This window comes from Macaca nemestrina, chromosome X, assembly GCF_043159975.1.
Source record: "Macaca nemestrina isolate mMacNem1 chromosome X, mMacNem.hap1, whole genome shotgun sequence".
In the NCBI taxonomy this organism is placed as follows: domain Eukaryota; kingdom Metazoa; phylum Chordata; class Mammalia; order Primates; family Cercopithecidae; genus Macaca; species Macaca nemestrina.
The window spans coordinates 106,207,568-106,230,238 of NC_092145.1; the positions used below are offsets into that span (position 1 = coordinate 106,207,568).

General features: G+C 39.2%; 1 protein-coding gene across 6 annotated transcripts in view; it reads left to right on the top strand.

Annotated features, from left to right (window-relative positions):
• The window catches only part of LOC105493799 (WNK lysine deficient protein kinase 3), a 172,225-nt gene that overhangs the window by 32,447 nt on the left and 117,107 nt on the right, over positions 1-22,671 (top strand). For 5 of the 6 annotated variants that reach the window (XM_071089345.1, XM_024796556.2, XM_071089343.1 and 2 more), the window contains exons 3-5: positions 15,000-15,172; positions 16,989-17,209; positions 18,232-18,389. In XM_071089345.1, coding sequence (XP_070945446.1) covers positions 15,000-15,172; positions 16,989-17,209; positions 18,232-18,389 — 552 coding nt within the window. Of the gene's footprint in view, positions 1-5,089; positions 5,267-14,999; positions 15,173-16,988; positions 17,210-18,231; positions 18,390-22,671 lie in introns of all 6 variants that reach the window. The other variant, XM_071089347.1, reaches the window with a different exon arrangement.

Below are 22,671 nucleotides of genomic sequence, written 5' to 3' on the forward strand. Positions count from 1 at the left end.
GGCTCAAGTGATTCTCCTGCCTTGGCCTCCCAAAGTGCTGGAATTACAGGCATGAGCCACTGCACCCAGTCTTTAATTTTTGTAGAGATGGCGTTTTACTATGTTGCTCAGGCTAGTCTTGAACTCCTGGATTCAAGTGATCCTCCTGCCTTGGCCTCCAAAAACACCAGGATTACAGGCATGAGCCACTGTACCTGGCCCCCATAACTTGATTTAAAAAATACATTAATGGGGCCTGGCGCAGTGGCTCACGCCTGTAATACCAGCACTTTGGGAGGCCGAGGCAGGCGGATCACGAGGTCAGGAGATCAAGACCATCCTGGCTAACACGGTGAAATCCCATCTCTACTAAAAATACAAAAAACTAGCCGGGTGTAGTGGCGGGCGCCTATAGCCCCACCTGCTCGGGAGGCTGAGGCAGGAGAATGGCGTGAACCCAGGAGGTGGAGTTTGCAGTGAGCCGAGATTGCGCCACTGCACTCTAGCCTGGGCGACAGAGCGAGACTCCATCTCAAAAATAAAAATAAGAAATCAAACAAACAAAAATTAATGGAAAGACTTTGACCTATTGTTCTTTGTAAAAACTTTGGTAAATTACTTGGTAATTTACTTGATAAATTAGTAAATTACTGTGAGTGAGGGCTATCAGTCATAAGTGCTATTTAGAAGACTGTATTTTAGTTTATGATGTTGAAATACTTGGTCACATGTTACTGAAAGACCAGTTTAGCAACTCTCAGAAAGAATCAATCACAGGAGTTTGTAATAGTGTCTTCCTCCACTAACAGTTTGAAAATTAACATCACTTAGCTTTTACACATGGAAATACAACCAGTTTTTGCTCTATGATGAGTTGGAAAATACTTACACCAGTGTATTTATCGTTTGTTTTCTTCATATAATGGAACTATTTCCTTTTTTTTTTTTTTTTTTGAGAGGGAGTCTCACTCTGTTGCCCAGGCTGGAGTGCAATGGCATGATCTTGGCTCACTGCAACCTCCGCCTCCTGGGTTCAAGCGATTCTCCTGCCTCAACCTCCTGAGTAGCTAGGATTACAGGCATGTGCTACCGTGTCCAGCTGATTTTTGTGTTTTTAGTAGAGACTGGGTTTCACCATGTTGGCCAGGCTAGTCTTGAACTTCTGACTTCAGGTGATCCACCCGTCTCGGCCTTCCAAAGTGCTGGGATTACAGGCGTGAGCCACAACGCCCAGCCAGTGGAACTTTTTTCTAAATATAGAAACATCATAGATATCTGAAATATGTTTTATTGACTTTTTCTAAAATGTATTTGAGTGTGCTTGTAATAAGCCTCACTCTGTGGTCAGATAGGTGATTGTGTACTTTGGAGGGTAAACAGACCTTTGAATAGCACTTAGATATCTAACAACTTGAGCTATAGTCTGTGAACCGAACCAAACATGACACTGAAAAGAAATACCAAAAGGAAAAAAATGGCACAATAGAGTATAGCAGGTTGACATGTTGAGTGAGCATTCTAATATACTTTCATTATAATAATGAATATACTCAAAGCAATGCAGTGGAAGTAACAGCTTAAAAATCCATACTTCCACACCTGAAGCATCTATCAAAATTGTGGAAGAACTTACTTCTATTTTATTTTCATTCATCATCTAAGTATACTTTGGGGAAAACTATATTTTGAGACATCAGCCCTATTACATTTGATTGTGAAATTAGAATTAGATATGAAAACAGTTGAATTTCCAATAAAGGAAAAAGTAATTTAAAAAATAGATGCTAGAATTTCTGTTCCTGAATATAGTTGTTTACAGTATTCGCGCTGGGACACTTAATTTTGCTCCCAAAATATTTTTATGACCCTCTTGGAAATGTTTCTGGATTCCCTTTTAGCCGTGTAACAAAGTACTTCATTACATTATAGGCACATGCCAAATAGTCTGATTCAGTTTGATTTCCCACTCTCTTCATCAGATCCAGCCCTAAAAGTAGAATTCACTCATGGACAAAGCGTGATTACATTGAAGGGAGGAGGGATAGAGCTTGCTTAAATATACGTGTTCTCATCTCTGTTTAAAAACTAGTCATGGACTTTATTAAATACAAACCAAAGGCAAATGCTTTTACAAAATGACAAAGGGTGGGAGTAGCAGGAGATAGCCTTTGTCTGGGAAATAGCATTAATTTCCCCGGTTAGTTGAGTGAGTTGTTTTGAGCTAATTATTTGCTTGATAGATTTAAAAAATTGATACGAGTGGTAAGCTGAAAATAGCCCCCCAAAGATGTCCATGTCCTAATTCCTGGAACCTGTGAATATGTCATCTTACATTACAAAAAGAACTTTGAAGATGAGATTAACTTAAAGATCTGGGGATTGGAAGACTACCCTGGATTATCTGGGTAGACCCAGTGTAATCACAAGGGTCCTTATAAGAGGGAGGCAGAATGGCCATAGTCAGAGGAGGAGATATGACGATGGAAGCAGAGGCTGGAGTGATGCAGTTGCTGACAATGACCCAACGAATGTGGACAGTCTCCTGAAGCTGGAAAAGGTAAGGAAACATTCTTCTCTAGAGCCTTCAGAAGGAATGCAGCCCTCCTGATACCTTGATTTTAGTCTAGAGAGACTCAATTTGGATTTCTTGATCCCTACAACTGGCGGATAATACATTTCTGTTTTAAGCCACTATGTTTGTTGTAGTTTGTTACAGTAGCAATAGGAAATGAATACAATAGACTGTAGCTGCCATTTGTTCATTCATTCAACAAATAAATAGTACCTGCAATGTGCCAGACACATGCCAAATGCTAGGTACATAATGGGGATAAAAAGCAGACACAGGCCTCATTTTCACAAAGCTTACAGTAGAAAGAGTTTATAGTTATAAGAAGGCTTAGAAATTGTAGTTAGTGAAATGATGAAAGGGCTGTTTAATATAAGTTTGTTTAAAGGAAATGGTAGGGTTGAGAGTAGGGGGCAACAGGGATATCACTCCTTTATTACATAGTTTTCTTTTTTAAAAACTTTTTATTTCGATATATTTTCTACTCACAGAAGAGTTGCAAAAAGAGTATAGAAAGTTCCTGTATACCCATCACCCAGACTCCCTTTATGTTAATATCTTGTATTTTTATTTTTGGTAGAGATGGGGTCTTGCTGTGCTGAACAGGCTGATCTCTAACTCCTGGCCTCAAGCAGTCCTCCTGCCTCGGCCTTCCAAAGTGCTGGGATTACAGGTGTGAGCCACCTTGCTTGGCCCTTAGTTGTTTTTTAGATTGCCCTTTAATTTGACTTTGTCTTATGTTTTCTCATGATTAGATTTAGACTATGCATTTTTGGCAGGAATACCACAGAAGTGATGCACCATCCTCGGTGCATCATAACTGGGGGTACATGGTGTTGTTTTGTATTACTGGTGATAATAATCTTGATCACTTGATTAAGGTGATATCTGCCAGGCTTTCTCTACTATAAAGTTACTATTTTTCCTGTTGTATATTAGTAAATATCTTGGGGGTAGATCTTTGAGACTATGCAAATATACTGTTTTCTTTTAAACTTTTGCCCGCTGATTTTAGCATCCATTGGTGTATCTTGCATGTCATCATTATAACTGTAGTGTTCTAATGATTTTTTTCCTCACATTCCTTCTGCATTTATTAATTGGCATTACCTGTTAGTTTTATGTGATTTCTCCCCAGTATACCTGTTAAGTTTTTGGAAACCCAACAATAGGAGAATTTATGGTTGAGATATTTGATATAGTTAGTAATAGCAGCTATCATATATTTTCCATTTATCAAAAGTAACATTAATGGAACATTTATACTGGTACTTAATTTGAATATTTTATTTAATCCTTAGAATAGGTATATGAGATAAGGATTATTAGTTTTCAGATGGTGGAACTGAAATTTAGATATATTAAGCAATTTTTCCAATGGAGCAGAGTCAGGATTTATATTCCATCAATGATATATATGTGTGTGTGTGTGTGTGTGTGTGTGTGTGTATTATGTGTATATATATAAAACATTTGCATAGATGATTGAATAATTTCCTACTCACTAGTTACTTGGGCAGATCATTCTTTTATGTCTTTAACCATTTTAGAACAAATGATTTCTCAAATGGATCCTGTTTAAAATAAGATTCTTAACTTTGAACTGCTGAAACTCAAGGGATGTCCGTTAATGGTGTCATTGAAGGGCACCTGAGGAATAGTTTCATGATTAGATTGTTATGGTTCAGTATCTGGCCTTCACCTTTTGTCAGTGTCCAGAGGTTGGGAAGACTGACTTATGTTCACTCCAGCTCCTAAATCTAGGACACAAGTTTATTATTTTAAAATGAGAAATATAGTTGTTAGGTAAAATGTTCTATGTAGTCTTTAGGCTAGATACATGGGGAGCTAAATTATAATCAGAAGCTGGCTTGGTGCTTATAGAGTCGGAACAAAGGATCTAGATGTTCCTGTATGTCCTCCTGCTAAGGCAAGAGCCTGACCAAATGAACCGAATGCTCACATTCTGATTGGACGAGGACATCTTTGATCAGCAGTTCTGGAAGATAAGTGAACCTGGTTCTGTGCATGGTTTATTGCCTTTTGATTTATTACCTTGACTACCATTTGTGAGCAATTTTCTTTTTTCTTTTTGTTTTTTGTTGAGATGGAGTCTTGCTCTGTCACTCAGGCTGGAGTGCAATGGCGTGATTTCGGCTCACTGCAACCTCTGCCTCCCAGGTCAAGCAAATCTCCTGCCTCAGCCTCCCGAATAGCTGGGATTATAGGCATGTGCCGCCACGCCCAGCTAATTTTTGTGTTTTTAGTAGAGATGGGATTTTGCCATGTTGGCCAGGCTGGTCTCGAACTCCTGACCTCAGATGATCCACCTGCTTCAGCCTCCCAAAGTGTTGGGATTACAAGTGTGAGCCACCGTACCCAGCCAAGCACTTTTCTTTAGGTATTAATACCATTGCTATCTCAAAGTTTTAGTATGGTAATATTGCCAGATTATGACTATTATACCGTGATTTCTTAATTGATACGTTGATGTCACCATTTACAAATTATCATTATCCTCAGTGTCTGTTTATTTCTTAGCATGAGTTCTGGGGTACTACACCATCTCTCCATGGAAAGTGGTTTGTGAATGAGATATCTGCACTCATTGCTATGACTGCCATTTCTGAGAGGCAGAGTAGTGAACTAGAAAGTGCTTCGGATTCAGAATTCAACGTACGGGGTTCCAGTGTTGCCTGTGCCAGTTAGTTACCTTGGGTAAGCCAGATAGCTTAACTGGAGTCTTAATTTTTTACTTTTCTTTTAAAGAAAAATATGATAAATACTTTGGATGTACCAAAAAGAATAAAGAGTAACGTAATGGAAACTGTGTACCTACTGCCCAGTTTAAGAAATAAAACATTGACTGGGCACGGTGGCTCACGCCTGTAATCCCCGCACTGTGGGAGGCCGAGGTGGGTGGATCACGTGAGGTCAGGCATTAGAGACCAGCCTGGCCAACACGGCGAACCTCCTGGTCTACGAAAAATACAAAAATTAGCGGGGCATGGTGGCGCGTTCCTGTAATCCCAGCTACTCAGAAGGCTGAGGCAGGAGAATTGCTTGAACCCAAGAGGTAGAGGTTGCAGGGAGCCCAGATCATGCCATTGCACTCCAGCCTGGGCCACAGAGCAAGACTCCATCTCAAAAAAAAAAAAAGAAAGAAAGAAAGAAAAGAAAAGAAAACATTGATGATTAGAGAGAATACTTGGAAAGAATGTAACACATTTTAGTGTTCAATAAATGGTAGTGTTAAAATACTGAGCAACCTCATGTTTATCAAGAATGTTCGAGCTGAGGCAGGAGAATAGCTTGAGGATAGGAATTCAAGACCAGCCTGGTCAACATAGCAAGACCTCATCTCCACAAAAAGAAAAAAAAAAAAAAGCTGAGCATAGGCATAGTGGCATGTCCCAGTAGTGTCTTGGGTATTTGGAGAGTGAGGCAAGAGGATCATGTGAACCCAGGAGTTCAGGGCTGCAGTGAACTATGATCGTGCCACTGCACTCCAGCCTGGGCAACACAGAGTGAGACCCTGTCTCTCTGAAAAGAAAAAAATAATTCATTGATAGAGTGCTTTATAAGCTAAGCATCATTTTGAAGCCTTTGTAATATTCATCCTTACTTGATTAGGTTATTTTGTAGTATAGATTTTGTATCATTGTTAATAATTTCTCCTTTCACATTTGCAGAAACAGATCCATGTAGCCTCTGACTTGGTTCTGTAGAGCATTGTTGGTGTTTGCATTAAGAGACATAGCTGATAAGGACATAGTTTACTTTTTGGAAATGAAATGCTTCTTATCTTGAATAAATATATATGCAGGTTGGTCATACTGGTATTGTGCCATGTCTCAGGAAAGGTATTGTGTACATTTTTAGCATTCCATATGTTATAATAGATTGAATGTTTAGTTAGCATTTATAAAAGGATAATATTTCTTTTTAAAGTAGTCTGGAGTAGTTGAAATCTATTTGACAAATTTGTATTTGACTCCTATTTACCAGCCATGTAAATGAACATTTATAACACTGATATTTGATATAAAATTGATATTTGATGCTTTCTTCTTGGTGTCCTTACCTTGAGACAGCAAGATTTAGGGATCATTTTCATAGACTAGAATTTTCCCGGCATTTGACTATGTCACCTTCATTAGCTAGTGCTGTTCTCTAGTTTGTCTTTTGTGGCTCATCATTCCTTTCTTGTGTAAGAATTCTTATTGATGATGTGTGAAAGTTTCTCTACCAAAGTGGTTGTCATTAATACAACAATGCACGTAGGGGTATGTGTGTTTAAAGGATGTTACTGTGGTAGCTGAAAGCTCTAAGTATTTCTCTCTGGATTTTGGTGCTACTTTAACAGGTTTACTTTCCCCTTGCTAAATCTGAAGTGGAGTTTTGAAGATCGTGGCTCTACATTTTTAGTAGATTTCACCTCCAGCAGTATATCTGGGAAAACAGTTGTAATTTTGTAAAGTTGTTTATTCCTAATGCTGACTACTTTCAATCTGTAGAATCAAAGGATGAAGTAGGGTAGTTTAGTCTGGCACATGAAAGACTTGGCATTCTGCTAATTTAATCCGAAGGCATCAAAGTGTATTCATTATTCTGGCCAGGTACGGTGACTCATGCCTATAATCCTAGCACTTTGGGAGGCTAAGGCAGGTGGATCACTTGAGGTCAGGAGTTTGAGACCAACCTGGGCAACATGGCGAAATCCCATCTCTACAAAAAATACAAAAATCAGCTGGGTGTGGTGGCACGTGCTTGTAGTCCCAGCTACTCGGTAGGCTGAGGTGGGAGGATCGCTTGAACCTGGGAGGTGGAAGTTGCAGTGAGCTGAGATCGCGCCACTGCACTCCAGCCTAGGTGACAGAGTGACACCCTGTCTCAAAAAAGAATTACTCTTTATACTTCAGAGTAGATCTGCTGTCTATCGTGAGTAGAGGACTTGTAGCCAATTATAGGGGCATTTAAGACGTATTAGTCATGTTGGGCTGGGGGCAGTGACTCACACCTGTAATCCCAGCACTTTGGGAGGCCGAGGTGGGCAGATCACCTGAGGTCAGGAGTTCAAAACCAGCCTGGCCAACATGGCAAAACCCCGTCTCTACTAAAAATACAAAAATTAGTCAGGTGTGATGGCGAGCACCTGTAATCCCAGCTACTGTGGGAGGCTGAGGCACAAGAATTGCTTGAACCAGGGAAGCGGAGGTTGCAGTGAGCCGAGATCGCACCACTCACTCCAGCCTGGATGACAGAGCAAGACTCCATCTCAAAAAAAAAAAAAAGAAAAGACTTATTAGTCAGGTCAGATAGTAAAACATAAAGACTCTACTTGTTTCCTTGCTTTTGTTCTCTGAGTTCCTTATTTTTTTTTTTTTCAAGACAAGGTCTTGCTGTCTTGCCCAGGCTGGAGTGCAGTGGCGTGACCATAGTTCACTGCAGCCTCAAATGCCTGGGCTCAAGTGATCCTCCTGCCTCAACCTCCCAAGTAGCTAGGACTACAGGTGCGTGCCTCCATGCCCGGCTATTTTGTAGAGATGGGGTCTTGTTTTGTTGCCCAAGCTGGTCTTGAACTCCTTCCTAGCCTCCCTAAGTGCTAGACTTACAGATGTGAACCACTGTGCCCAGCTGACTTCCTTAACTTTCTAAAAATAGTTTTTATTGTGGCAAAATGTCTAATATATAACGTAAGAGTTACCATCTTAATCTTTGTTTGTTTGTTTGTTTGTTTGTTTGTTTGAGACAGAGTCTCACTCTGTTGTCCAGGCTGGAGTGAAGTGGCATGATATCAGCTCACTGCAACCCCTGCCTCCTGGGTTCAAGCAATTCTCATGCCTCAGCCTCCCGAGTTGCTGGGATCACAGGCACGTGCCACCACATCCGACTAATTTTTGTATTTTTGGTAGAGAATGGGGTTTCACCATGTTGGCCAGGCTGGTCTCGAACTCCTGGTCTCAAGTTATCCACCCGCCTTGGCCTCCAAAGTGCTGGGAATACAGGCGTGAGCCACTGTGCCCAGCCATCTTAACCATTTTTAAGTGTGCAATTTTTCAGTGGCATTAAGTATATTTACATCATTGTACATAGCAGTGTCCATCTCCAGTATTTTATCATTCCTAATAGAAACTCTGTACTCATTAAACAATTTAACTTCCCATTTCCCATTCTGCCTAGCTCCTGTTAACTACTATTCTACTTTTTGTCTCTATGAATTTGCCTATTGTAGGTACCTCATATAAGTGGAATCAAGCAATGTTTGTCTTTCCTGTCTCGTTTATTTCACTTACCATAATGTTTTCAAGATTCATCCATGTTGGCCGGGTGCGGTGGCTCACGCCTGTAATCCCAGCACTTTGGGAAGCCGAGGTGGGCGGATCACAAGGTCAAGAGTTCGAGACCAGCCTGGCCAACATGGTGAAACCCTGTCTCTACTAAGAATACAAAAATTAGCTAGGCATGGTGACATGTGCCTGTAATCCTAGCTACTCAGGAGGCTGAGGCAGGAGAATTGCTTGAACCAGGCAGGCGGAGGTTGCAGTGAGCTGAGATTGTGCCTCTGCACTCAAGACTGGGTGACAGATTAAGACTCCGTCTCGGGGGGAAAAAAAAAAGATTCAGCCATGTTTTGTAGCATGTATCAGAATTTCCTTTCTCTTTAAGGCTAAACAGTATTCCATTGTATGTATATACCATATACCATATTTTGTTTATTCATGTGTTGGTGGGCATTTGAGTTGTTTCTGCGTTTTGGCTGTTGTGAATAATGCTGCTATGAACATGGTTCTACAAATGTCTGTTTGTGTCTCTGCTTTCAATTCTTTTGGGCATATACCTAGAATACCTAAAAGTAGAATTGCTGCAGCGTATGGTAATTCTATGTTTAATATGGTGAGGAACCATCATGTTGCTTTCCACAATGACTATACCATTTTACATTCCCCAGCAATGTGCAAGGTTTCTCCATATCCTTGCCAACACTTCTTAATTATTTATATATTTATTTACTTAGATAGTAGCCATCCTAATGGGTGTGAAGTGGTATTTTACTGTGGTTTTGATTTGCATTACCCTGACAACTAATGATATTGAGCATCTTTTCTCAAAGTTGTAGAGATTATAAGTCCTAGATCAAGTTCTAGCTTGGTGGGTTTCTGGTGAGGGCTCTCTTCCTGGCTTGGTGAGGAGAGTTGGCAGTGAGCTTTCTCTTGACTCCTTGTCTTTTTTTTTTTTTTTTTTTTGAAATAGAGTCTCGCTCTATTGCCCAGGCTGGAGTGTGGTGGCGTAATCTCAGCTCACTGCAACCTCCGCCTCCTGGGTTCAAGCGATTCTCCTGCCTCAGCCTCCAGAGTAGCTGGGATTACAGGTGCCCGCCACCACGCCTGGCTACTTCTTTATATTTTTAGTAGAGGCGGGGTTTCACCATGTTGGACAGGCTGGTGAGCTCCTGACCTCAGGTGATCCACCCACCTCGGCCTTCCAAAGTGCTGGGATTACGGGCATGAGCCACCGCGCCCCGCCTCTGTTGTCTCTTTTTATAAGAATACTAATCCTATTGGATCAAGGACCCACCCTTATGAGGCCCTGTCACCAAATACAGTCACATAGGGGGTTGGGGTTTTAACTTACAAATTTTGACAGAGGAGAGAGGACACAAACATTCCACCTATAATACAGGGGAAGATCTGCTGATCTCTTTGAATAGTTATGCCCCCTCAAAAGTGTGAGCAGAGCTAAAAGACTAGTGGGCTGACCAGTCTTTTAGTCTTGAGGGTCTAGAGGGTAGACGGGGTCATTTATCATCTACAGAGTAGGAGAGAGAGTTAGCTTTTGCATTCTAGGAAAATAAGGAGCAAACACACTTCCTCGATGTCTAACAAGATGTTCGTTGTTACAGAGCAGCCCTCAGGGGAGAGACTGCTATAGCTCCATCACTCATGGGACTACATAAGGTATCCCAGGGCCCCTCTGAGTAAATCAAGGACTCAGAAGAGGAGGATTGAATATGAGGGGAAAAGAATCACTTTTCTGATTGAATTAGTAGTCTCGATAATCAAAAAGTAGTAGTATCTAAAAGTAGATATCTAGGTAAAATCTGGTAGATAACTAGACTAACCAAGAAAAAAGAATCTTACATGCACCTTTCTTCTTATCTTCAATGCTAGAAGCTAAAAGATGGTAGACCATTAAGGGGAAAAGGCTACATCATCCAAGAATCTCTAATCAGCTAAGATATCATCTCCCAGGGTGAAAAAGATATTCATGGACCATAGTGCAGAAAACTATGTAATAGTTAAAAAGATGAAGCTAGATCTGTGAAAATAACATATGTTGACATTGAATGAATGGAATATTTGATGAAAGTGCTAAGTAAAGACTCTACAGCTAGAACAGAAGTCTGTGAGGGGGAGGGGCAATCATATAGGAGTAGACAGTGTAGGGGTGATTAAGTTTTTTTTTTTTTTTTTTTTTGAGACAAGGTCTTCCTCTGTTGCCCAGGCTGGAGTGCAGTAGCGGAATCTTGACTCACTGCAACCTCCACCTCCCAGGCTCAAGTGATCCTCCCACCTCAGCCTCCCAAGTAGCTAGGACTACAGCTATTGGGATGTGCCACCATGCTCGACTAATTTTTTTTATTTTTAGTAGAGACGAGGTTTTGCCATGTTGCCCAGGATGATTTCGAACTCCTGAGCTTGAACAATTCACCTGCCTCAGCCTCCCAAAGTACTGAGATTACAGGCATAAGCCATCGTGCCTGACCAGTGATTAAGTCTTCTACATGTATTGTCTATGTGGTATGATAGAAAGGGGAGGAAGTATTAGTATTTTAGATTATTTTTGGTGAGTGGGGGCTAGGTGAAGTAGGGAGAACGAGTAGATGAGTTACTTAATTTCTTATAACAGATAAATATGTTTGATATAGAGTGGAAAGGGAGGCTATCCACTAGTAAAAAAGGAAAAATATTATGTACCTCTTTGTTTTTTGAGATAGAGTCTCACTTCGTCACTCAGGTTAGAGTGCAGTGTGGTGCAAACATGGCTCACTATAGTCTCGACCTCCCGGGTTCAAGCGATCCTCCAGCCTCAGCCCCCTAAGTAGCTGGGACTACAGACATACACCACAATGCCTGGCTAATTTTTGTATTTTTTGTAGAGACAGGGTTTCGTCATGTTGCTCAGGCTGCTCTTAAACTCCTGAGCCTAAGCAATGCACCCACTTTGACCTCCCAAAGTGTTGGGATTACAAATGTGAGCCACTGTGCCTGGCCTGATACATCTCTTAGTTAATAATAGAAAACAATAAAGTAAAATAAATAAATAACATAAAATAAGATTGAAGGAGTAAAATTAAGTATAGTATTTGGTAAAATTAAGTATAGTATGTGGACATGTTGCATTTGCTTATTAAGAAACTCAGACTGTCAGGTGGAGTTAAAAGACAAAACTCACATGTATTGTTTACTAAAATAATACTTAAAGCAGTGATAAAGAAAAGGTAAAGATATAAACAAGCAAAGAGAAAGCAAGAGTGGCAATGTTTTTTGTTTTGTTTTGTTTGTTTTTGTTTTTTTGAGACAGAGTCTCACTCTGTCTCCCAGGCTGGAGTGCAGTGGCATGGTCTTGGCTCACTGCAACCTCTGCGTCTTGGGCTCAAGCGATTCTTATGTCTCAGCCTCCCGGGTAGCTGGGATTACACACACGTGCCACCACACCCGCCTAATTTTTTGTGTTTTTAGTAGAGATGTGGTTTCGCCATGTCAGCAAGGCTGGTCTCGAGCTCCTGACCTCAGGTGATCTGCCTGCCTCGGCCTCCCAAAGTGTTGGGATTACAGGCGTGAGCCACCACACCTGTCCCCAAAGTGGCAATGTTAATGTACATCAGAAAAGGAGAAAAACAAGGTTGAAACATTAGACAGGATATTATGAAATTATATACTTTATAGTTTAAGAAATTGTATGAAAAACTTGTAGACACCAAAAATATTTTGGCTGAATAACCTCTAATAGCATTTTCAAAAAAGACAAACATGTATTTGTAGTGGGAAATTTCATGTGCATTTCTTTCAGAATAGGAGACATCTAGTACACAAAAAGTGAGTAAATACAGAGGAGTTGTGCTGGGCGCCGTGGCTCAGGCCTGTAATCCCAGCACTTTGGGAGGCCGAGGCGGGTGGATCACCTGAGGTCAGGAGTTCAAGATCAGCCTGACCAACATGGAGAAACCCCGTCTCTACTAAAAATACAAAATTAGCCAGACTGGTGGCGCATGCCTGTAATCCCAGCTACTCGGGAGGCTGAGGCAGGAGAATAGCTTGGACCTGGGAGACAGAGGTTGTCGTGAGCCAAGATTGCGCCATTGCACTTCAGCCTGGGCAACAAGAGCGGAACTCCATCTCAAAAAAATAAAAAAATAAAAAAATACAGAGGAGTTGAATAATATAATCCACAATCCACAAACTTTATTCGATGGATGTATAGAACTTTATATCTTTCAAACAGGAAATATACATTGTTATATGTGGCCCCCAGAAAACCTTAAGTTAAAGAAGAGAGATTTTGTACTTGCATTACTCAATAAGATTGGAAATAAATAATGAAATAAATAACCAAAAGATTCTTAACTAATTAGAGAGCAGAAATCACATTCCTAGATAAATTTTGAATCACAGAGAAAATCAAAACTGAGATTATAAACTAGAAAGCAATAAAAAAGAGAAGACATTACAACAAAACCTGTGGGTCACTGCAAAAGTTATACCTGTTAGAAAATTTATAGCCTAAAATATCTTCATTATTATTGAATAATAACTAAAGGAATTTAGTACTCATGCTATGAAGTTAGGAAAATAACATTAAAAGAAAGGAAGAGGGAATTCAGAAAAACTGAAATTAATTTAAAATTTACGTACATAAAAATAGGATAACTATATTTTATTATTTTGGGCTTTCTGAAAAATGATTAAGGAAACTGGTGAAGAAAATAGGGGAGAAATAACACAAGGAAAGGAATGAGAAGGCCAGGTGTGATAGCTCATGCCTGTAATCCCAGCACTTTGGGAGGCCGATGCAGGGGGATCACTTCAGGTCCAAGAGTTCAAGACCAGACTGGTCAACATGGTGAAACCCCATCTCTACTAAAAATACAAAAATTAGCCGGGCCTGGTGGTGGACACCTGTAATCCCAGCTACTCAAGAGGCTGAGGCAGGAGAATCACTTGATCCTGGGAAGCAGAGGTTGCAGTAAGCTGAGATCGCACCACTGCATTCCAGCCTGGGTGACAGAGTGAGACTTTGTCTAGAAAAAAAGGAATGAGAAATAAAACATAGCATGCTATGAAAAAGAATAAAACAAATTAGAAGATGATGTCATGTACAACTTTGATAACAAAATTTTTCCAACATTTTATTTTTGTAATACAATTTTTTTGAGACAGGGGCTTACTCCGTCACCAAGGTTGGAGTGCAGTGGCATGATCTTGGCCCACTGCAACCTCTGCCTCCCAGGTTCAAACAATCCTCCCACCTTACCCTCTCAAGTAGTTGGGGACTACAAACATGCACCACCACACCCATCTGTTTATTATTATTATTATTATTTTGTAGAGACGGGGATCTCACTGTGTTAGCCAGGCTGGTTATCCCACCTTGGCCTCCCAAAGTGCTAGGATTATAGGTGTGAACCACCGTGCCCAGCCCATGCCTGCCTTTTCTAACTTTTTATGGCCACATTTTTATTGAAGTTCTTTGAGTGATATGGTCAGAGACAGTGTACGGGGTGGTGTACTGTCTGTGTCCCTGTTGTCTAGAAATGTAGGATTTTTTCCCTTTTAAACTTGATGGATAGCTTGTCTGGGATCAGAATTTTAGGGCCATAGTTCTCCCTCAGAATTCTGTAAAATTGCTCCTTTGACTTCTAGCAGTTAATGTAGCAGATCAGAGGTCCAATGCCTATTTGAATGTCTTTCACTGGTTCATAACCTAATATTTCTCTATGGAAACCTAGAGCACTTTTATTTTGGCAATTCAGAAATTTAATTAGATTAAATGTCTAGATGTTTAACATTTTGGTTGTTCCTGTTCTGACATTACAGATGTTTTAGATATGGAAACTCAGGGATTTCTTAGGGAAACTTTCCTGTCTGCTTTATTGCTTTTTCTCAATGCATTTTGAGATACTATTTTTCAAGATACTGATTTATTACCCAGGTGGGTTTATAATGTACTTATGAAATATAACAGTAGCTGCATTGCCATGTTGGAGGAGTCAAAGTAACTAATAAAGGATATCTGTGATGATACAAGTCTTGAGAAAAGCATTGACAGGCAAAAATAAATAAATATACACATACATGCATAAATGCAATAAAGCATTCAGTTGAGTGGTATTAGAAATGTGCATGAGAATTTTCATGACTTTATTTTGGAACTTGTTATTCCTTTTCAGGACCGAAAGTTAACCAAAGCTGAGCAGCAAAGATTCAAGGAAGAAGCAGAGATGCTGAAGGGTCTCCAGCACCCCAATATAGTTCGATTTTATGATTCCTGGGAATCTATATTAAAAGGAAAGAAATGTATTGTATTAGTGACTGAACTAATGACATCTGGAACCTTAAAGACGTAAGTTGACCCTGATAGTGCCAATGTAGTTTTATTTGGAAATAATTTTTAGGAGTCATAACACTTTTTATAAAATAAAACTACTCAAAGAATTTTTAGAATCTGGCCAGGCGCAGTGGCTATACCTGTAATCCCAGCACTTTGGGAGACTGAGGAGGGTGGATCTCAAGACTAGCCTGGGCAACATGGTGAAACCTTGTCTCTACCAAAAAAATAAAAAAATTAGCCAGATGTGGCAGCACACACCTGTAGTCCCAGCTACTCAGGAGGCTGAGGTTGGAGGATGGCTTGAGCCTGGGAGGTGGAGGTTGCAGTGAGCCATGATCGTGCCACTGTATTCCAGCCTGGTTGACAAAACCAGATCCTGTCTCAAAAAAAAAAAAGAGAATTTGTAGATTCAAATCTAGTGACTGTTTTAAGTTAGGTTAAAAAATTGAGATGTTAATGAAGTTTGTTAAAACATACAGTACTGAGAAGTTAATATTTGTGGGATATTATAGAATTTTAGAATTAAAAATCATTGTAGAGAATATTATTTTATTTTATTTTATTTTATTATTTCTTGGGACAGGGTCTCATTCTGTCACCCAGACTGGAGTGGTGCAGTGGCATGATCATGGCTAACTGCAGCTTCGACCTCCTTGGGCTCAAGTGACCCTCCCATCTCAGCCTCCTGAGTAGCTGGAACCACAAGCATGCGGCAACTTGCCTGGCTAATTTTTAAAAATAATTTTTGTAGAGATGGAATTTCGCCATGTTGCCCAGGGTGGTCTCGAATTCCTGGGCTAAAGCAATCTGCCTACCTCAGCCTCCCAAAGTGCTAGGGTTATAGGCGAGGCACCATGCCCGGCCATAATTTTATTTTGTAGAAGATAGTGGAAGGTTGAAAGGGCTTCGTCAAGTTCAAATATCTAGTGAGCGATACTATTATGGTATTATAGTATTATAGTATATTATTATAGTATTATAATATATAGTATAATATGTAGTATTGTATAGTATAATATTATAGTATTATAGACTATTATGGTCTTTTATTTCTAACCATAATTATTCATTTGGTGAATAATGACTTGTAAATATTAAATGTGGTTTAATCACTTGCAAGTATTAAATATGGTGTAAACTTTTTGTTTCCTAACATTTGTGTATATACTAAAATTTTACATAGTTTAACCCTCTAGTGACTTTATATAAGCAGTTATTAGGTAGTAGAGAAGGACTTTCTTTTTAAAATTGTGCTGCCATTCTACAAAAGGCCACTGTGGAATGATTCTTAGTTTGAAGTAAAAATGCTACACTTGGCTAGGCGTGGTGGCTGATGCCTGTAATCCTAGCACTTTGGGAGGCCGAGACAGGCAGATCACCTGAGGTGAGGAGTTCAAGACCAGCCTGGCCCACATGGTGAAACCCTGTCTATGCTAAAATACAAAAATGAGCTCAGCATGGTGGTGCACGCCTGTAGTCCCAGTTACTTGGGAGGCTGAGGCATGAGAATCACATGAACCTGGGGGGCGGAGGCTGCAGTGCACTGAGATTGCACCACTGCCCTCCAGCCTGGGAGACAGAGTGAGACTTCATCTTAAAAAAAAAAAAAAAAAAAAAAAAAGGCTATGCTTGGTAGGATGTCTTATCTAAGAATGAAGTATTAGATTAAAAAAACCTTTTTTTTTTTTGCCATAACAGACAATAGAAAACAACTCAGTGATGGGAATCATAGTGCATAAGTTGTTTGCTTATGTAACTTACCTTAATAGTGTTCATATAATAAGCTGGATATGTTTGTTTACACATGGTCTTTTGTTTCTTTGTATAGGTACTTAAAACGATTTAAAGTCATGAAACCAAAGGTCTTAAGGAGCTGGTGCAGGCAAATTTTAAAGGGGTTGCAGTTCTTGCACACTAGGACTCCTCCTATTATTCACCGGGATCTGAAGTGTGACAATATTTTCATCACGGGACCCACTGGATCTGTGAAGATTGGTGATCTAGGATTAGCCACCTTAATGCGCACCTCATTTGCTAAGAGTGTCATTGGTGATTAATGTTTTAAAGTTTACTGGTTGGGTAAAGAGAGATTTTTCAATTGTATAGGTCTAGAAAAGGGATCAGCCAGCTATGGCCAGTGGGGTGAATGTGGCTCACTGCCTGTTTTTGTAAATCAAATTTTATTAGAACACAGCCACACTCACTCATTTACAGATTGTCTAGGGCTGCTTTTGCACCTATAAGTGACAGAGTTGAGTAGTTGTGTGACAGAGACCATACAAACTGCAAAGCCTAAACAGTTTACTATCTGGCCCTTAACAGAAAAGTTTGCCAACACTGGGCTTAGACTGAATTTGCTTTGAAATACCTATTATATATTGGCTTATTTCAGAGACATCCTAATGTATTTTTTGTGGGATTATATTTATATTTAGGATTATTGAAAGGTCCTAAGGACGTAAGTAAGAGAATTTACTGAGTTAATTCAGAAAAATTTAAGTAAAAAGGATAGAAATAAAAACATTTTATTAATCATTACCTAATCTTGAGCATTACAAATTATACTCTTATCAGTATGGAAAATTAAATACATTATTTCAGTGCTTTATGTAGATATAGCAAATATTCAACAAATTGTATACTTAAAAATTTGCGGCCAGACACGGCGGCTCACGCCTGTAATCCCAGCACTTTGGGAGCCTGAGGCGGGTGGATAACGAGGTCAGGAGTTCGAGACCAGCCTGGCCAACATGGTGAAACCCCGTCTCTACTAAAAATACAAAAATTAGCCAGGCGTGGTGGCAGGCGCTTGCAATCCCAGCTACCTGGGAGGCTAAGGCAGGAGAATTGCTTGAACCCAGGAGGCAAAGGTTGCAGTGAGCTGAGATCGCACCACTGTACTCCAGCCTGGGCAACAGAGCAAGACTCCATCTCAAAAAAAAAAAAAGAAAAGAAATTTGCTTTGGGGGAGTAGAAATTAACACAGATAATCCTTTTGGGAAAGGGGATGTGATCTTGGTGGATACTTTTTTCTCTTTCATAAAAAATGTGGTGGTGGTGTTATTTTGTAGGAACTCCTGAGTTTATGGCTCCAGAGATGTATGAAGAACACTATGATGAATCTGTAGATGTTTATGCTTTTGGAATGTGTATGCTGGAAATGGCCACGTCGGAGTATCCTTATTCTGAGTGTCAGAATGCAGCTCAAATATACCGGAAAGTAACTAGTGTAGGTATAACTTTTTTCTTTTTACTTTATCTGTTGCCACATTTCATGTTGAAATTAGTTAAGTTTGACTTACTCAAAACTAATTTTGGTTTAGCTCTAGGTAACAGTATTAAAATTAACAATTGTAATGCAACAAGCCTTAGATTTATACCATATGACTATGCTTCATTGGAGTCATATAAAATGCTTTGTATTAGTGTCTTTGGGAAAACGTACAGGTATATCATCTATATATATTTGTTCATAAGGAATTTTTAGTTATCTGTTAGATGGATCTTATTTTTCAAAGCTGAATAATAGAAACTGACTACATAGTTTCTTCTAGGTCTAAAAGCCCTTTTATGAAAGGGCATTCAAAATATAGTTCAATAGATACAGTATTTGAGTCCTGCTATGAGTAAATTTTTGTGTTAGAAATTGTAAGGAATGCAAAGATGAGTAAGAAGTGTTTGCTACCCTCAAAGAGCTTACATTTTAAATAAGGGAATAATATAAATTCACAAATGACTATAAAATAAGAGGATGAGAGTATAGTAAGGGACATAAGGAAGGTAGAAGCAAAGTGTTATGCTTATTCAAAAGAGGACTACTTCATATCCAGTTGGGCAGCTCAAGACGGGCTGTGAAAGATTGTTTTAGGTAGCTTAACATTAGTAGGTACCAGTTTTTAAAATTCTTTTAAAATTAATATCTTTTTTTTTTTTTTTTTTTTTTTTTTGAGACACAGTCTGTCACCAGGCTGGAGTGCAGTGGCGGGATCTCGGCTCACTGCAACCTCCACCTCCCCGGTTCAAGCAATTCTCCTTCCTCAGCCTCCCAAGTAGCTGGGACTATAGGCGTGCACCACCATGCCCAGCTAATTTTGTGTTTTTAGTTGAGACAGGGTTTCACCATGTTGGCCAGCATAGTCTTTATCTCTTGACCTTGTGATCCACTACCCACCTCAGCCTCCCAAAGTGCTGGGATTACAGGTGTGAACCACTGCGCCCAGCCAAAATGAATATCATTTTTAGTTGACAAATTGTTATTGTACACATTTAAGGGGTACCATGTGATGTTTTGAGATACACAGACACACACACACAAATGTGGAATGATTAAATCAGGCTAATTAACATATCTGTCACCCCACTTATTATTTTATGTGGTAAGACATTTGAAATTTACTAAGTTATTTTGAAATTTACAGTATATTGTTATTATTATCAACTGTAGTTACCCTGCTGTACAGTAGATCTCAAAACTTACTCCTCCTAACTGCAACTTACACCTTTTGACCGATAGCTCCCCATTTCCTCCCCCACAACTCCCAGTCTCTGGTAACCATCATTCTACTCTTCTATGAGTTCATCTTTTTTAGGTTCCATGTGCAAATTAGATCATGTTGTATTTGTCTTTCTGTGCTGCTTTATTTCACTTAACATAATGTCTTCTAGGTTCATCCACATTGTCACAAATGATAGAATTTTCTTCTTTTTAAAGGCTGAATCGTATTCCATTGTGTATATATACCATATTTTCTTTATTCATTCACTGATGAACATTTAGGTCATCCATATCTTGGCTATTGTGTATAGTGATGCAATGAACATAGGCGTGCATGTATCTGTTTGACATACTAATTTCAATTCCTTTGGGTATCTACCAAGAAGTAGAATTGCTATGGTGGTTCTATTTTTAGTTTTCTTGAGGAAATTCCATACCATTTTCCATAACAGCTGTACCATTTATATTCCCATCAACAACGTACAAGCGTTCCTTTTTCTCTGCATCCTCGCCAACACTTATCTTTCATCTTTTTGATAATAGTCATTCTAACAGATGTGAGGAGATACTGTTTTTTAATGCATGCGGTTTACCACATACTTTATTTATTTATTTTTTGAGACCGAATCTCACCCTGTCACCTAGGCTGGAGTGCAATGGCACGATCTTGGCTCACTGCATCCTCCATCTCCTGGGTTCAAGTGATTCTCCTGCCTCAGCCTCCCAAGTAGCTGGGATTACAGGCACGCACCACCACGCCTGGCTAATTTTTTGTATCTTTAGTAGAGACAGTGTTTCACCATGTTGACCAGGATGGTCTTGAACTCCTGACCTCGTGATCCGCCTACCTTGGCCTCCAAAGTTCTGGGATCACAGGCGTGAGCCACTGCACCTGGCCACCACATACTTTAGTCTTTATCCCCTACGAGATAGGTGCAATCCTCAGTTTACAGATGATGAAACTGAGAATCAGAGGTTGTACCTTGCCCAACTTCCCGCAGCTACTGATAATGGTGGGTTTTGACCCCAAGTCTGTCTGACTCTAGAAGTTTGTGTAAGGAGACAATAAGAAATAAGGCTATAATCCAGAATGTGGGGCATTCTATAGGACAAATGACCTAGTTTCTCCAACAAATACATTTTATAAAAGAAACAGGAAGGGAGGCTTTTATAGAATACAAGAGACTTAATTAAGAGTAGTGGTGAGCTGGTAAATGTTTAACACCTGATTCTCTGAAGAAAGAAAGAATGCTGACTTCTAGTATTTGCTGATTTTTGTGGTATAAGTACTCCCACCATGGCTGATTTCAAGTTACCAGTGTGACCTCACTGAATGAAGAGTTGGGAAGAGATGCACTGTTGCACTCATTGTATGTTTATTTCTACCATGCAGATAGAGTAACTAAATAACCGCAAACGCATAAATAATAGTAAACTGTAGTAAAATAGTTAGGGAGTGATGTTTTCAGTTTTTATTACTTTGGCTTTTTTTTGCTTTCTTTTTTTTTTTTTTTTAAAGATAGGGTCTCACTCTGTCACCCAGGCTGAAGTGCAGTGGCATGATCACAGCTCACTGCAGCCTCAACCTCCCAGGCTCAAGTGATCTTCCCACCTCAGCCTCCAGAGTAGCTGGGACTACAGGCATGTGCCACCAAACTCGGCTAATTTTTTTTTTTTTTTTTTTTTTTTGTAGAGACAAGATCTTGCTGTATTGCGCAGTCTGGTCTTGAATTCCTGGGCTCAAACAGTCCTCCTGCCTCAGCTTCCCAAAATGCTAGGATTATAGGCATGAGCCACTGCACCCAGCCCAATTCAATATATTTCAGTCTTCTAGAATGGCTAGAAGCAAGGAGCAATCAGTAGATACATATGTGTATGTATGTGTATATATGTATATATATGAACATATATACCTATATATTAATCTGTATTGTTTTTATCCTTAAGCAATAATAAAATACTGAGAGCACGTACCTCAAGCTAATTATCAGGTTCTAGGAATTCAATAACAAATAAATGAAGTCCAGACAATTCAAAATGTTTTCATAATAAACATATTATAAAAAGCCAACATATTGGCTTTCTGAATCTGCTTATTTTATATTCTATTATCTTTTATTTAAGCATTTTAGATTTAAAAAATAACCCAAGTAAGATCATTGGAGTCATTTAATAGAAAATTCCAAATTAAGCTGGAAGCAGAAAGATACAATGGAAAGAATAATTGTTATGGAATGAGGCAATCTAACATATACTTCTACGCCTGTCATGCTACCTCAAAGGACACAGAATCAGAAAGCCCAATATTACATGGTAGATAAATCTGATGAAATTAGGAGTTAATTTAGTTCCTAAAATGTAGAAGCTTAAGACAGATGGAAATCTGAATTGTGATATGGCATTTTTAATGACTTTAATATAAAATAATAAAGTCACTATTCAAAAAATAGATGTATTAAAACAGCAACTCAAAGTACAATAAAAAATTAAAAATAAAAATAAATTTTAAAAAATAAATAAATTTTAAAAATTAAAAAAAATTGACCTGTTATTCTACCTATGGAAAAAGCCCTCTTTGACCTTCCCACTGGTATATTCATTTCTCAGCTCTGGGTAAATTATTGCCTTTCTCTGCTCCTACGTAAAAACAGTTCAGGAGCTGTAACTTAGAAAATCTTAACACAAAATTCTTTTCTATTTATGGCCTTCCAAAATATGGGCCAAAACTAAAAACACATTCTAGCCTTATCTCTTTTTCTGAGCTCTTATAGAAATTTTCAAACATACTTGAAAGTAGAATAGCATAATGAAGCCCCGTGTAACCATCACCAGTTTCAACAACAAACATTTTGTCAACCTTGTTTCAGCTATCTGCCCCCATACATATTGTATCCTGGAATATTTTAAAGCAAATCTCAGGCATCATGTCATTTCACCCATGAATTTTCCAGTTTACATCTCTAACAGATAAGAACCTTAAAAAAAAAAAAAATCATGTAGCTCAGGCATGGTGGCT